Genomic DNA, 17,202 nt, shown 5'->3' on the forward strand with positions numbered 1-17,202 from the left:
ATGAACTATGAGCAGATATTTTAAAAGAATAAAATCAGTAGAAATAGCAGTGTTTATATTTTCAGTCAAAACCATTCTCCTTCTATAAAAGATTCTCTAACATTATGACATCACTATTAAAAGTTTGAGCGGTGTAAAAAGTTTCACTCACTTTTCCACTAACTGCTCACTGCTGCTTCTTTTCTTTTTTTTTTTTTTGAGAGGTTTTTGCTATAGGGCGCATGTGCTCACCAGAAAGACAGAGAGAGACAGACAGAAAGTGAGAAATCACCCCCCAGGGGGGATGGCCACACCGCAATCCCGTCTCCTCCATGCTCCTCTCAGGATCTTGGGCACACACACACAGGTGCCCAGAATGAGCTTTAAGCCAGCGGGTCCGGGATGCAAACCGCGCATGTGGGGTTTGAGAATAGGTCTAAATTTATCAGGAGAGACTTTTTTGTTTCTTTATGGCTATCCTCAGTAAATAGGTCTTTGAGGGCCCCCTTCTAGAAAACACTTCAAGAAAGCACCACCACCACCCATGAAAGGGTGGAGAAGATTCCCTACAAAGATTTTATGAATTGTAGTTATAATCATGTAACATTAAATTTACCCTCTTTACATATTTTTAGGCATACCGTTGAGTAGTGTAAAGTATATTTACATTGTTGTGCCCCATAGAAAGATTTTAAATTTCGAAACTAGATAGTCAGGTCCTGCAGTGCATTGTTCTAGATCAGCAGCAATGATGTGAAGTGCTTGGCCCTGGAAGCACTGGTCAGACGGGGCCCAGGAGGTGCAGACTGGCTTCACTGTAGGCCCTTTCTTTTTTTTTTTTGGAGAGATTTTCACTGCAGGGCGCGTGCGCTCGCCAGACACACAGAGAGAGACAGACAGAAAGTGAGAAATCACCCCCCAGGGGGGATGGCCACACCGCAATCCCGTCTCCTCCATGCTCCTCTCAGGATCTTGGGCACACACACACAGGTGCCCAGAATGAGTTTTAAGCCACCGGGTCCGGGACGCAAACCGCGGTCGACTACATGGGAGTGCAGCAAAACAGCCATTACGCTAACTGCTGGTCCCGCTCACTGCTTCTTAAAGAACTATTTAAGATTTAAATTTAAAGGAAAATGTCTATCACTAGAATTTTTGCATTTTGATAGAAAATAACACATAAAGAAGGGCTAGAGGCTGGATGGGTGTATGGGTGTGTGTGTGTGTGTGTGTTTGTGTGTAGACAGAGATAGAGAAAATGGACATTAACTATTAGAAAATATGGGAGTGGTATTAGAGAAGACCTGTTATAAATAAACATTTAAAACAGGAAAATATGCTTACTTTACAATCGATAATGGCTACTTGATTAAAAAAAAATCTTTTAATTACTTAAATTTAATAATTTACCTGTGGTGTCCAGGAAACAGAAAATGGAACAGGAAAATCCACAGAACAATCTGGTGATTCTGCGGGATACTATGAAAATATATAAAACAAACATAAAATTAGGTCATTTCTGCTTTTGTGGTGACAGTTTTACATAACATTGGATTTATTAGTAAAAGTTTTAAAACTGAAAATATATTAGATATAAGTATTTTAATTCTACTATTATAGTGTGGTTGAGAGCTTATTAATAGCCTATGCTAAGGAGGTCCAAAGTTTGGTGATTTGGGGATGCCAGACCAGTCGGTATTGACAAGAGTAATGAATTAAGTCAGTGTCAGGTCAGCAGCCAGTGCTGTGATTAAGGAGTGAACAAAACTGATTTCATTTTATCCTGAAAATGAGCAATAAGGGACCAGCAGATGGCATAATGATTATGTTGCTGGACTCCCATGTAGTGGACCACGGATGAATGTGTGTACGTGCCCAAAATCCTGAGAGCAGAATGGAAGAGAAGAGACTGTGGTGTGGCCATCTCCCCTGGGGGTTATTTCTCTCTTTCTATCAAGTACATGTGCTCTATAGCAAAAATGTCTCCTAAGGAAATAAAAAGAAAGTAAGAAAATGAGTAGTAAGATCAGGAAATATTTCATTTCCTTCTAGTCTAAAATTTAATCAGAAAAAGTTTCAGTGACCATTTAAATAGACAGTGTCTATCAAAAGAATTGCGAAATGCAAAATAATGAATATATATAACTATTGACTAAAATTATTTTCTGTAATTAAGCAATTATTTTTAGCAAAAAGGGAAATAAGAAACAATAAAATATCTTCTCATTTATTATAGTAAAAATAATACAGTTTAAGCAAGGCTGGTAAGTAGAAGATGAATTAATTATTTTTTTGTTTAGTTTTTTGCTATATCCACATCAAACACACGGAGGGAGAAAGGGAATGAGGGTGGGGAAGAAGCTAAGGAAGGAGAGAGGGTGGAGAGAAAAGGCAAGAAATCATTCCTTTGTGGGGATGGCCATGCCATAATCCCTTCTCCTTTGTTATCCTCTCAGGGTTTTGGGCATGCACACACATGTGCCAAGTGTATTTTTCAAGCTGATGGCTTAGGAACTTGAATTCCACAGCCTTGTGGGATCTAGTCACCTTAACTACCAAGCCAACTCACTGGTTTGAAAATGAATGATCTCAAAGTTTAATAAAAAAAAAAAAAAAGCAATTTTTCTTTTTTTTAAAAGAAGTTTTTCTTAAAATCATTTTTTATGAGATAGTTATATTTCATGATAATTCTAAAATCCAATCCCAGATTTTTCAGGCACTTATAATTAAAAATACATTTCTTTCCATTAAGAAGTTAAGTTTACTTTAAAAAATTAGAAGTTTCATTTTGACAAAAATGTTTCAAGTAAGTTTTTGACTTTCATCTCTTCAGCCTAATTTTCCAATAATTCAGAGTAGGAAAAAAGTGGGGAAAAAAATGATCACTATAGTATTTAACAAACATAAGCCCATTTGAAGTCAATGTTTTTGAAAGAATTAACACTTAGCTACAATTATCAGTTAGCTGAAAAGAAGCTTGCTATCATTACAGACTCTGACTAATTGTACCAGGCTATGCAGATTAACAAAGGCAAATACATAGGAAACCATATCAAATATTTTAATATTCTAATTCTGAAAAAAATGAAGTTGAGATTATTTCAGACAATTCAAAATATTAGATGCTAGATATCAGAGTTTATCTGCTATAATTACTGGGAAAACAACCTATACACTATCTTTAAAAGTCATGTGATTATCAAAGCAAATGCAGCAGAGACTCAGCTTTCTCTGGTTCCATCTCTGCTAACTAACTTGTATAATCTTAGACAAGTCATTTTACTTCTCTGTTTCACATGTAAAAATGATGACACTCAACTGAAAGTGTTATCAAAGATCTCTTTTCCTTCTTAGAACCACTACGCACACTTGAAATCTGCAATGGGTCAGAAATGGATGGTTGTGTTCACTGAGTCGCTGTCATTTTATCTCCTAGTGATACTGATGATGAACAATACCAATGCTCTAACTTAAACAAATCATCAATCTAGATAGAGTAAGAAGTTAATGAAATGTTTTCTATATTTGGTGCCAATATACTAAGGAGAATATCTGTGGCCTTAAAGTCCCTAAGTACATACACAGCTCATTATGGTAAGAGAGTAAGTCTGTATTCAAGTAGGGTTCAATATAGATAAACAGAACGAGTGCACTGACATGAAGAGATTCACAAATAGTTAAAAAGACTATAACAAATATAATGTGATCTCACACACATATATGAGGAGTCTACTATATAGTTTCTAAAATGATGCCACCTTGCAAATATATTTTTATATTTGTAGTCATATAAATATATGAATATATAACAAATCAGACTGATCTATATGCTGTGACTTTACTGCATGTCTATTATAAGTATATATTTTTATTTTATTATGTAATGTCAATTTTGTTTAAGTAACTGTATAGATCCTAAAAAAATAAGTTATCTATCTCTAGATGATTTATTATGAATTAGTTAACTATGAATTAGTAAGCTTGATATTCATTTTCATAACTACAAAGTAGATGACTAAATATAATGTCATAAAATAACTTGATCAAAATTAAGACAATTTTTTTCTGTCTTTTGTTTTTTTAATTTGCTGGAGGGTTCTTGTGCTTGAGGGAGACAGAGACAGCAAGACAGGAAGAGAGAGGAGGAGAGGAGAGAAAAAGTGAGAAAGTACCCCCCAAACAGATGGCCACACCATAATCCCTTCTGAGATTCTGGGCACATGCACACGCCCAGCATGTTTTTCAAACTGCAGGGTCCAGGACTCAAATCACAATACAGGCCATGTGGGATCCAGCTGCCTTAAACACAATGCTACCTGCTGGCCCAACACAATTTCTAATAGTGTTACATAGATTTATATAAAACCACCAGAAACTAGTTGCCAAAACTTTTGTTACAGATCTACCTGACAAAAAAAGAAGAGTATTAATTTAAAAATAAGTACAGTATTCATGTATTTTTAAGTAAAATACTCCTTTCCAAATCTTACTTTAAGTAACTCAATCAAATCAATGACTAAAAAGAATGCATTCACTACAGAATATTAGGATGTATTCTTGCCACAGATTCTTTCTAACAATCAATTTAAATAAGTCTGTTCTATAACTTGACTATCTAGGTAATAAAGCTGCCCCCTCCCCAACTCCCAAGCAAATACATACAAATTGCAGTAGAGACCAGTTACACTGCTCTGTCTGATGCATATCTGTGAATTAGTTTTCAAATAGTTCTTAATTTTGGTAAAAGCTGAGGAATCCCTGGGCTACACTTTTCCTAAAGTAAAGAGTTCAAAATGCACTGTATCACATGAAAATACACCTATTTCAACCATATAATTCAATTGTTTCCCTTATGACAACTATTTTTTATTTTTGTATTTATTTTTAATAGAAATGTCTTGCCAAAATTAGTATTACTTTCATTTTAGGTTTTTTGGAGATAAGAAAATTAGTGGTAGAACTGAGGGTATTAATTCCAGGATAAAATAAAACAATTGTGTTTCCGAACCCTGTATCAAAAAATCCATTAAATAAAAAATAAAGGTTTTTATATTTACAAACTATGCCTGCTTTAAGGTTTATTTAAAAAATAAATCATGATTCCCCTTAAAACTTAGTTTGGACTAAAATTTTGCACTATGTACTCTTAACATGTGGTTTGAGCCTTCACTGTATTTTACTGATAGTCATAGTCTCAAATATTCCTAAAAAATCGAATTACCACATCTCAAAATAACTTTAGTCTCTATAAAAGCTTAGTTAAATGGACAATAAAGATCCTAATAAATCATTACCAACATTAAGAATCAGTTCCATCCTATATTTTCTTTTGTAAAGACATTTTTTTCTCATCTATTCCTAACTCCAAGCTTTCTCTTTTCACTTGCCAATGAGTTCATAATAGCGCTTCATAACTATAGGTGTTGTAAAGCTGGCACTGAAAAATATCCTCCAGAAAATATTAAAAGTATCATCTTATCAACCTTGTAAAGCTGTAAGAAAAAAAGCACACGGGGTCAACAGGTGGCATGAAGGTTAAGGGGCTGGATTCCTGCAGGGTTGACCATGGTCGGGTCTGGCAGCTTGAAATCACATGAGACATCTTGGGCACAATAGTGCCCAAAATCCTGAGAGGAGAATGGAGGAGAAGGGAATATTGCATGGTCATCCCCTGCTGGGGGGGGGGGATTTCTCACTTTCCCTTCTTTCTCTCTCTAGTGAGCACACATGTCTATAGCAAAAATCTTTTTTAAAAAAAGTAAAAAGCACATGTAATGGACCACATCTTCACTGTCAATGACACCAATGAATTAACTGACATCAACCAATCTGGATTAATAATAAAATCGTAGGTATAGAGAAGTACAGACTTAAAGCATTATTCCTGAAAAAGTAGAAAAGCTTGTAAAAATGAGGACAGAAAGTATTTAAAATCTTTCATTTTGGTCCTCATAGTACCAAAGCAACTTTTATCAGTGTACAAAATATAAGCAAATAGAGCTTTGAAGGAAATGACAGAACCCCTGCCACTGGCAGCATGTGACCTTTAAGAAGGATAAAGGCAGATTTTCCCTGATGTAAAAAAAAAAAAAAAGACAAACCTCTAAAGATTCAAAAGGAAAATTAAAATCTTTTCATTTTAATGAAAATAACCATCTAACTTCTTTTACAAATAATATGATTTCTATCTCATAATTTTTTTTCAACACTTATCACACATGGGTCTTAAAATTACACCTAAACATTCTGTGTGAGAGAATGAGTCATTTCTCAACCTGTCTGATATAGAGCGACTATAAGATACCAACTTTTCTATGTCACCCAGTACAGCTCCATGTATTAATTTTCTCTTGTGGAAAGCTTAAATGCCAGGCACATTTTTAAAAAGGACAAACACAATTGATCTTTTCATCACTACAATCTTCTGAAATAGAGTTGATTGATGACTCCTAGGAACAATAAAAAAGTTGCATGTCCTGGTTTTCTTCAAATTCTAATGTTTCCCCAGTGATTACTCAGTAAATGATTAATATTCTGAACTTACTTATTCTACTTATTTCTCAAAATTTACAATCAAAAACTAAAAAAAAAAAAACCATAAAACAGCTATGTTTTGCGCCAATAAAATTAGTAAATAGCTATAGATCACTAGCTCATTAGGGCTTTACAAGTAGAGAAATAAATTGCACAAATCCTTAAAATAAGTAAGTCAAAAAACTTCAGTCAAAACTAACAATAGGAAGTATTCATGTGTATGTACCTGTTTTAGGGGTGGGGTGTGGGTCAGGGGTTAGAGTCACAAAGGTCGCATAAGTTGAAACAAAAGACTTGCTCAGTAGAATTCTACTCTTTTCTGTGTAGAATATTACAAAAATGACATTATGGTACTTTGAGGCTAGTACATCTTGTCTGTAATATTTCTTTAATATAGAGACTATATTATGGTTTAATTTTATTTAAAATAGTGACAAGAAATTGTAACAAAGCTTCTGAAAACTTGGCAAATAAATTCTTTGAGACTGACCAAAATCAGTTTTTAAGAACATCATGTATATATTTTTAGAAACAAAAAACACTTAACGTCAAAAATTCTTGGAGTTCATTTCTCAAAGTATTTCCTGACCACAGTAACGGTTTAATGAGGCACATACCTTCGCCTTCAATTTGAGAGTGATTAGATGCTCTCTACCAGATGCATCTTCTGCTTTTAACTTGATGGTACTGAAGTAAGTATCCACATAAACAAGTCTGGGAAGTAGAAGATAATAAAAATGGTCACACTGGGGAGGACTGGAAGCAGGGAGAGTCTGACATGGTAGATTCTGAAATGAAAATATTTGCTATATTCCTATTAATCCACTACAAAAACTAATCAGAGGCATTTCTGCATGCCAGCCTTTCCACTGCTATAGATTTACTGCCGTTAATACACCAGCCTAGTGCTTAATGCAGTCATAGATCTCTGGATTATTTACAATGTGTGTCAAGGCTCATGCTGTGGTCAGTGAGCACTGTGTTTCAGTTTTCCATCACTGGAACCTTTGGCACACACAGCATGTTCCTGTCAGCCTCTACTTATGTACACATTAAACTTCCTGTCAAACTCTTTGATCCATTTCTGTAGTTTCATACAGCATGAGACTTTTATGCTTCCTTTATTTGTTTTTCTCCTCAATGAACCTCTCCTTTATTATCAATAATGTTACTGTACAAAAACCTGGCTATTATTAGTTCATATACTCAAATTGATCTTCTAAGGAAAATGCTATATAAGCACAGGTACAGCCTAGTCTCCTAACAATAAATTTTCTTTTTGCACGATGTATAGCTTCTGACACTTAACCTAGGCATGCATTCAAGATGACTAATACTTTAAACATATAGCACAAGCACAATTGTTTTGGCTTTAAGTGGCTCTAACTGTATGAATTTTCTGCAATGGGAACCAATACTCTCTGAAATATATCATTCTGTGAAAATATGGTCCCTTGAGTAGCATAAGCTACTGCCAAAAAGATTCAAATTTAGCAAGATATTTACTAGTGAACTGAGCGTATGGGTATTTTTTTTTTGACATTTTTACAATACTATTGTAAAGATAAAAAGTAGTCTAAGAGTACTGTACAAGTTATCACCCAAGCTGATGGTAAAACTATTAATGTTCAGAACTAACATACTAAACATTTCTCTAACCTAGAAAACATTTTCTAAAACATGATTAGGTGATATTTAGTTACTGACCAGGTATAATGGTAAAATGGGTCAATTTCAAGAAATACTGGGCAATAAACTTGTGGAAAACTGCAATGAAAAATAAATCTAAATCAAAAACCAACACATATATTCAATAATAGATTTTTTTAAAAAAGAATCTGTACCAATAGATGGACATAAATTTGTCATAATCTTTAAGAAGTAAAGGTTCTTAAAAAAAAGTTATGCTAGAAAATGTTTACTTACATAATGTCAATGACTACATAATCTTTATTTTCTTCCAGTAATATCTATAAACATCTCAGACTCCCACTTCCAAAAAATTAGAACATGAGTCTTTATCACGGGTTTTATCATCTAACTTTTAGGTTAATACATGGGTATCTGAACTAAAAGTTTTCATACTTCAACAAGAAATGTTAAGATGAGCACTTGGATTTACATGCTCTCTGTAATAATATTATTTTTTAAAAAAATTTAAAACATATAACTTCAGTTACAAGAAGAACAAGAAAGAATAGCAATGATTAAAGCAAATGTTCAACGACGTTTAAGAAAATGAAAAGTAGTGAAAAGAACATGGGCTGGCAAAACAGATTAGAAGAGAGAAAAGACGTCTCACGGGGAAGACAGCTGGCAAAAAGACAAAGTGTGTAGAATAAAGAATATGATTGATATACTGGCAAAAATTATGGAAATTTTTTTTCAAATTACAAGAAACCAAAATGGGAAAAGGAAATTTTACACTAAGTTATAAAAATAAAGTTGTTTTTACAAACTGTAATTTCTCTACCATTAACTTTTCAGTGAAAAATATTTATATAGTCATCAAAAATTAAACTGCTTACTTATTACAATTTTTAGAAACCAGAAACAAAGCTAAATGGCATAAATATAGTTACAGAAACTTTATCTGATCATTACAATTTGACCACTGCAATTTAAATACATTGACCATCACAATTACATTTGACCATTGCAATTTAAAAAGAAGAGATTTAAAAAAAAGGAAGTAGTAAGGGGAAGCTATCAGAAGAGAAGATTAGGAAAAATAAAATCTATAACTGCTAATTGTAGAGTCAAGAAACACATCTTACCAGTGTTCATTCTTGACTCCTTTGTTTAGGGAGTGGGGAGAAATCTTACTATTAGTATTAACTTCCTGACCATGTGTGACCTAGACTGCCAGTTGTTCTCTGGTATTCATTCTTCCTGTTGGTAATAGGATCCAGTCCACCTCCAACAGACCAAGTTTTAGCAGGTTGTAACAACCCAGCTCATCACTCATCCTAGCCACTCTTGTACCAGTATGTAACTAAATATTGGCCAGTGGGCTGAAAGCAGAAGTGATATGTGCATCTTTTGAACTGTTAAAAGAAAAATTAAAAAGCCAATTTAATAGAGCAAATTTAATAGAGCAAATCTTAACACAATTTAAATGGGGCAGTTGTCCCTGAACTTCTGTACAATTTCAGCCAGTCTCTTGGTTAACTCCAAATTTAAGGTGGCTGAACAGGAAAGAGTAAAAGGGAAAGTGTCCTACAAAAAAATATAAGTGAGAGACTGAGGCAGAGAAAGCATTGGTTACATCCTGAAGTTTGCCTGCATTAACACGGTTTAAAAGGCAGGATGCCTGTGACTGACTGAAGCCTAGCTGCTGTGATTGGCTGTAACCTAGTAACCAGCTCAGAAAAAAATAGCCTAACAAGTATGATTTCAGCTTATCCACAGGTATCCAAGTGTGGGAGTACAGCAGCTGTTTTAGGTCAAGATAGTTTAATTTAACAGGACCACGTAACAAAACTGTGTCTCCTCCTCCCCATGTTCTACACCCTCTTTCTCTATGCCTTCCTGTACACTAGAACTTGGACAGATCAATTTTAGCCAGCAAAGGTCATGAAAACAGAAAGAACATTTAATGCAGCAGATTAGCACAATTTTGTAATGATGGAGGTATTCTGTGTCTATACTGTCTACAACAGTAGCTACATGTGGCTATGAAGAACTTAAAAGGTTGGCTGGTAAGGACAATGACTTTTAAATCTTATTTAAGTTAAACATAATGTCAATAGCCACATAGGGCTAGTGACTACTATACTAAACAATGTAGCCACAGTAGACAGTTTAGAAAAAATCTTAAAAGAAACCTGGGTTCTTGAATAACACTGTGGAACACTGCCACTATCTTAGTCTGTTTGTGTTGCTGTAATAAAATACCACAGGCTAGGTAATTTATAAAGAAAAAAATCTGGTCCATGGTTCTGGAGGCTGCGAAGTCGAGGTTGAAGGACTCGCATCTAATGAGGGTCTTCTTGCTCTATTAGCTCATGGTGGGAGGCAGAAGGGGAAGAGAGCCCTCAAAAGATAGAAAGTAGGTAGGGGCCAAACTCACTTTCATAACAAATCTCTTTATAAGTAACCTGCTCCCATTAAAATAAAATTAATCCATTCATGAGGACAGAGCCCTCATGATCCTACCACCTATTAGGCTCCACTCCTAAAACTGATGCATTAGGATGAAGATTCCAACATATGAACTTTAGGGAAAATATTCAAACTATAGCAGCCACTGGCTCACTGGTGACCATAATAATTAGCTCTGAACTGTTAAATAAAAAAAGAATTCTATCTTGTTTTAATTCCAAAGGATTTGGGATCACTTTTTTAACAGTACTTTAACCTGTACTTTAACTAACAAAGCATATTTATATCTATTTATGATAGGAAAGAATATCTTGCTCTTTACTATATCGAAGAGATACTGAAAGAAAAAAACATGAGCTGACCCCATAGCTTAATGTCTAAGGGAGTCAAATCCCACACGGCCAACTGCAGTTCAAATCCCAGCCCCAGGGCTTGAAAAATGCACCAGTACATGTGGCATGCATGTCCCAAATCCCAGTAAGATAAACAAGTGAAGGAAAGTATTGTGATCTTGTCCCACACAGAGGGAGGAAAGAAGGGGGTATGGGTACTTTCTTCCCCCAATCCCCTTCCCCATTTATCTCTCTCTGAAGTACACAGGCCCTCTGGCAATTTAAAAAACAAATGAACCTAGTGATAAGCTCTTTGATACCAAACCAGTTTATCTAAGAAAGTCTGTTCAAATGTTTTGCCTTATTAAGTCCAATGTCTCAATTTACACAACAGGAAGTAATAATTATTTAAATAAAATATAAATAATTCACTAAAGTAATAAATGTAAAAAATTTTCCTCACAAGGAAGCTCAAATTTTGAATAAGTTATTATACATAAAATGCTAGCAAAATGACTCTAAAAATAACATTCAATTTATATTTAGGAGTTTAGGTATCATCAATTAACTAGGTACAATCTAAAATTGACCAAGAAAATAAAAAAACATAAACAAAATCTAAAGAAATAAAATATGCTACTTTAGATGATCTACCTTGTATTGGGTTGTTGGGAAAGTCATGACATGTTTTACATAGAAAAACATAGAAAAATACATTACAGCTTTCTCGACAACCTAATATTGCCATTTGCTAATATTTTTGGTTTCTTTCTTTCTTTCAGGAAAGAGAAAGGTACAGTCATCAAGAGTCTCACACAGCAATCCTTCCCAGGGCCTTCCCAGCCAGCTAGGACCATGAGCATGCATGCATGTGCCCAGTGTGTCCTGGAAAACAAACCCAAGAACCAAAGTCCAATCTTCCAAATGGCTTCCAGGATTGTGCTACCACTGCACCACTAAGGCTAAGCCTGCTGCATTTCTTAGTAAGCCTGCTTATAGTTATTAGGTCATAGGAAAACATGTGATGTATTTTTCTGTTTTCCTATGCAAAAATACGTCATAACTTTTCCAATGACTTAACAAATGACACCAAACTTGGATTTTTTTAAACATTTGAAATATACGTTAATACTAAAGCTTCAGGGAGGTTTTTCTTGTTGCCCGTGTTAATAGCTGATTGCTATCAGATAGAAAAGCAAAAGAAATATACTTTTTATCTCTTTAAATACTGAACTGACCAGTTTGTTATTTAGGTTTTCTTTCTCTTAACTATCTAGAGGCATATAACTAATCATAACATCAAAAAACAGACTGAAGACCCTTGTGATTTTTTTGAGAGAGATTTTTGCTATATGGCATGTGGCCTTGCCAGACAGACAAAGAGAAATCGTCCTTCCAGGGGGGATGGACTGGCCACATTCCCTTTTTCTCCATTCTCCTCTCAGGATTTTGGGCACACATGCTTGTGCCAAGCATGAGTTTTAAGCCTCTGGTTCTAGGACTCAAACTGTAGTCAACTACATGGGAGTCCAATGCCTTATCCTCTATGCCACCTACTAGCCCCAAGATCCTATTGTTTTAATAAGGCATTAAGGTTTCCATCTTATTGTCAATCTTAAGTTTAAGCATTAATTACTTCATACTTAGATTATCAAATGAACCATATCCCTAATGGGTGTCTTTCTATCTCTTCTGTATACCATTCATCCTCCATTCTTTGTCAAGATTAATATTCCTAAATCCCTTTTTAATCATATCAGAAATATTTAATCTTTCAGTAGTATATTAGATTCAGTAAAATGGGCTCACAAAGGTAAATGATGTTAAAAAAAAAAAAGTCTTGATTGGTTTGTGCTAACTTCTGCTTATGTTTCACAGAATGGCTCATTAGAACCACAGAATTAAACAGAGTCCCTTGAACTGGCAGAAGTTTCTAGTGAGAGTATCCTATCGATGAAAGCGCCAAATACTTCCACTTGATAGATAGGCTGATCATGCATCCCACTCTACTTAGGACAGTCCTAATTGTACATTTTATGCTGCCCCTTTCATCTTAAAAGGTATTCCAGTTTGGAAGAAATGCAGTCCTTTTTTTTTTTAAAATAAGAGATTTTTGCTATAGGATGTTTGTGCTTGCTGGAGAGACAGAGAACAAAGGCAAGAAATCACCACCTAGGAGGATGGCCATGCTACAATCCCTTCTCCTCTTCCTCTAAGGAAGGGACAATTAGACTGTGATTAATGATATGGTACAAGCAGTCATATTAGGCACATACGCACACACGGACACATGACTGGCATGTTCCAGCCTCCATGTCTGGGACTTGAACTGCAGTCAGCCATGTGGGAGTCCAACAACATAACCATTACACCATCTGCTGGTCCCTATACTAGCTTTATTTACGTCTTATGTGTTTAATAATCACAGATCCCTAGGTAATTCATATATTAAATGGTTCTAACAAGAGAGGTTAAGCTGATGCTTTTGTCCTTTTTAAAATGCATGTTTATTAAAAGTGAATATGATTGAACTATTTGACCATTCAAGTTTGTCTTGAGAAAGAGCCAAGATTTTTTCCCAAAATAACCTAGAACTGTCATATCACCTTAGTCTTATCCTTTGGACAGTTGTTATTTTGAGAATGTTTTTATAGAGATGGGAACAAGTATAAAACTTGTAACAATAGGCTCAGCCTTTATGACATAGGTGAATGATAGTACTGGAAACCATCAGGTCGACTAATGGCTGGGTTCTCATGTTGACCTAAATACACCAGGAGCACATAGGTACCTGAGTCCTGAAGAGCTGAAGGACTGGGAGAAGGGCATCATGGTGAGACAAGACAATACTGTCCAGGGTACCCCCCATGACTCCCTGTCTCCAGAAAAGTCTGCATTGCCTTAAAAAATATTTTTTCTGGGCCAGCAGGTAGCATGGTGGTTGGCACTAAATCTCATAAGGCAAACTCTGCAGTACGAGTCCTGGATCCAGGGATTTTAAAAACACACTAGGTCCCTGTACATATGTGCCCCAAATCCCAAGAGGAAAAAGGAGAAGAGACTGCGGCATTAGCAATCCCCTTCCGGGGAGGGGGAGGATTTGGGGGTTGGGGACTGGTGAATTCTCACTTTCTCTCACCACCCCCTCTCCAGCAAGTGCACATATCCTAAGGCAAAAATTTAACTCCCCCCAAAATATTGTAATTCTTTTAAAAAAATTATTTAATTTTATTTGTTATTTTTATTTTTTAAAATGATCTATAGGGCACATGGGCTCACAAGAGAGGGAGAGAGAGAGAAAGTGATAAAGCAAGCCGCCAGGTCCAGGACTACAAGATTATTTTAGAATGTGGGAAAACACAGATATATTGCATGAAGTAGAAATCATAGATTCTAAAAATCAATTTAAATCAATTTATCATATAAATCATCATTTGTGTTATGTCCAAAGGTATTTTAAATTAAGAAGCTAACCAACTGATCATGCAAGGGCTTAAAATGAGCAATTCTAGGGACCAGCAGTTGACATAACGGCTATGCCTCTGGACCCCCATGTAGTCGACCGCGGTTCAAGTCGGACCCAGTGGCTTTAACTCATGCTAGGCACACATGCGTACGTGCCCAAGATCCCAAGAGGAGAATGGAAGAGAAGGGACTGAGTCATGGCCATCCCCTCTGGGTGGGGGTGGGGGGTGATTTCTCGCTTTCTGTCTCTCTGTCGCTGTCTTTCTGGTGAACACACACACCTGTAGCAAAAACCTTTTCCAAAAAAAAAAAGTAGCAATTCTAGCATGACAATAGTGTAGTTCAAGTCTCAGCATTAGCTCTGCAAGTCCTGAAACACAATTTTATCAAATGTGTCAGTATACCTGAACTGATTTAAGCACTGAGTCACAAAAATAAAATTAATAGATTTTCTTACTCTACCAGACAATGTTGCATAAATACTGACAAAATCTTGTTCTCTGGCTTCTCACAATCCACACAGACAACTTTCTTACTAACACATTCTTTATGTGTAAATGGTATGCTACACATGATTAAGTGATAGCCTCATTCATCCATCCTAGTCACTATAATTAAACTCTGATCTTTCAAATATCTAAGCAACTGATTTTAAAACTGTCTCTAAGGGTGGGTTAGCTTTGCAAATGGCCAATTTTATTCACGGTAAGGTGGTTTATATTAGTTTCACCCTCGGTATGTGACTATCTCCAAGTACTCAGGAGAACTTTATTAAGTAAAGATCTATGTCACAGCTGCCCTGTGGTATGACTCCAGGGAACATCACTCACACAGAATGTCTAAGCGGTGTTATGCAGCCAGTATTGTCTGTGTACACTCATTTTATAAGTAAGTTGTAAATAAAAACTAAGTATCTTGACAGTCATCCTCAAAATTAAATAAGAATATATAAAGGGGCTAGCACAGTCAATGGGACATAGACACTTCACAGAAGGCAGTCCCTGTATGTAACAGTCTCAGACTATGGAAGGGACAATTATATTGTGAAGAATGATATGGTACTGGCATTTATATCCTTATCCTTGGCTTTCATCTATTGTCAAACTCAGAAATCTATTCCTTTTCTCCCACATTAGAATAGGTAAAATGCAAAGCAAAAGTCAGTACTTTCTATTTATCTTTTAAAACACTCTATAAAATATTTTATATACTTAAACCATTCCTCTTATAACTTTGTTGCTAATGGCTCTCAAGAAATCCTATAATTATAGTCTACAGTACTTATCACAGTTATAATTAAGTACTACTGGGATCATCTACTTAAATTCTAACTCTTCCATTAGATATAAGTTCCATGAAAAATCTTAAGCCTTGTCTGTGCATCTTTAGTGCCTTACATTACAGGCAGTCAGTAAGTAACAACTGAGTAAAAGAGGATTAAAAAATTTCATATAGCATGCTCAACGCCTCAACTAATTTTCATTTCTGAAGCTCTCCCAATCACATCAGATTTGAAAACTGCCTCACTCCCTTTGAAAAATGCCTCTAACCTACCATATTCATATAACAGAAATTAACTAGAAGAATCTCTCCCCTTGCCAAATTCTTCATATTCCCAATTACCATGTAAACACTAAGATCATAACATTTAAGCATACATATTTCTCTATTCCATCAGCTTAGGTCCAAAGAATAACCCGGTTTTTTTAGGTCTTTTTTTTTTTTTTTAATATATCAATTCCTCAAACAGATTTTCACAATCTGACCTGGGATTGCTACTAGGACATCTTCATTTGTTTGTTTGTCTTCCCTGTCTCTCCCCCCTCATTATCTTTAATTTTATTTAAAGGGTTCTATTCATTCCAAATTCTTTTAGAAATGGCTCCTTACTGAATAAAGTCGAATTTCATGAACAAACATAAACCAATCCTCATTATCATCACTATAGTATATTTTAAATTATATGTAACATCCACTATGGTTAAAATAGAGTAGCTTCTACAGGCCAGTACCTCTACCATGAGCAACTAAAGTAGCTTGAATAAAAGGAAAAACACAAAACAAGAATATTTGAATGCATCAAAGAAGTGCTAAGACAACCAGGACTTAAAGGGCCAGAGTCCTAAAGAAGTGAGGACAGAGGAGGTAAGCCAACACTGGAAAGTCATTTTGCCATCAGTTTTGCACACAGGGCAACAAGTATCTGAGCAAAGGGCCCAGACAGAGAGTTGCTCTTAAGTGGGGGTGGGGGGTGGAGGGAAGAAGGTCTAGCAATTTTTTTGGCACTCTCTTGAGGAGAGTTCAAAAATAACAAATCTGAAGGGCCAGAATCTGGTAAAAAGGTACAGTCAAAGAAATAAGCCTAACATTTCACCAGTTTTTCCTTAAACTTATAATAAATCCTTTAATTATAAAGGATAAGAGGATAAAACCAAGCAGAAATCCAGTGAAAAACAAAGGGGGGGGGGTGCAGGCAGTGGTGTGGAGGTTAAGATAGCTAGATCCCAAATGGCAGGCTGCACAGTTCAAGTCCCAGATCTGGCAGACTGGAAACACATTAGGCACCTGTGTACACATGCCTGAAATCCCAAAGGGAAGAAGTAGGGAAGGGATTGCAGCATGACCCTTCCTCAGTGGTGATTCTCTCTTATTCTCTCTCTCTCATTCTTCCTCTCTCTTAAAAGTACACGTGCCCTCTGGCAAAATTAAAAAAAAGAAAAAAAGCACATATTTAGAAAGCTTATTATACTAAGGAGGTGTTAATTAAAATTAAGAAAACATCAGCAGG

At 35.6% G+C, this 17,202-nt stretch overlaps 2 protein-coding genes across 6 annotated transcripts in view; one reads left to right on the plus strand and one right to left on the minus strand.

The window, feature by feature from the left end:
* Positions 1-17,202, plus strand: part of VRK2 (VRK serine/threonine kinase 2) — a 165,836-nt gene that overhangs the window by 144,570 nt on the left and 4,064 nt on the right. The window lies entirely within an intron of this gene.
* Positions 1-17,202, minus strand: part of FANCL (FA complementation group L) — a 73,166-nt gene that overhangs the window by 27,358 nt on the left and 28,606 nt on the right. For 4 of the 5 annotated variants that reach the window (XM_014591808.2, XM_006159050.3, XM_014591809.2 and 1 more), the window contains 2 exons: positions 7,131-7,227; positions 1,390-1,458 (listed from right to left, as the gene is read on the minus strand). In XM_014591808.2, the coding sequence (XP_014447294.1) occupies positions 1,390-1,458; positions 7,131-7,227 (166 nt within the window). The remainder of the gene's footprint in view (positions 1-1,389; positions 1,459-7,130; positions 7,228-17,202) is intronic. The other variant, XM_027775978.1, reaches the window with a different exon arrangement.

This window comes from Tupaia chinensis, unplaced genomic scaffold, assembly GCF_000334495.1.
Source record: "Tupaia chinensis unplaced genomic scaffold, TupChi_1.0 Scaffold000622_1, whole genome shotgun sequence".
Lineage (NCBI taxonomy): Eukaryota > Metazoa > Chordata > Mammalia > Scandentia > Tupaiidae > Tupaia > Tupaia belangeri.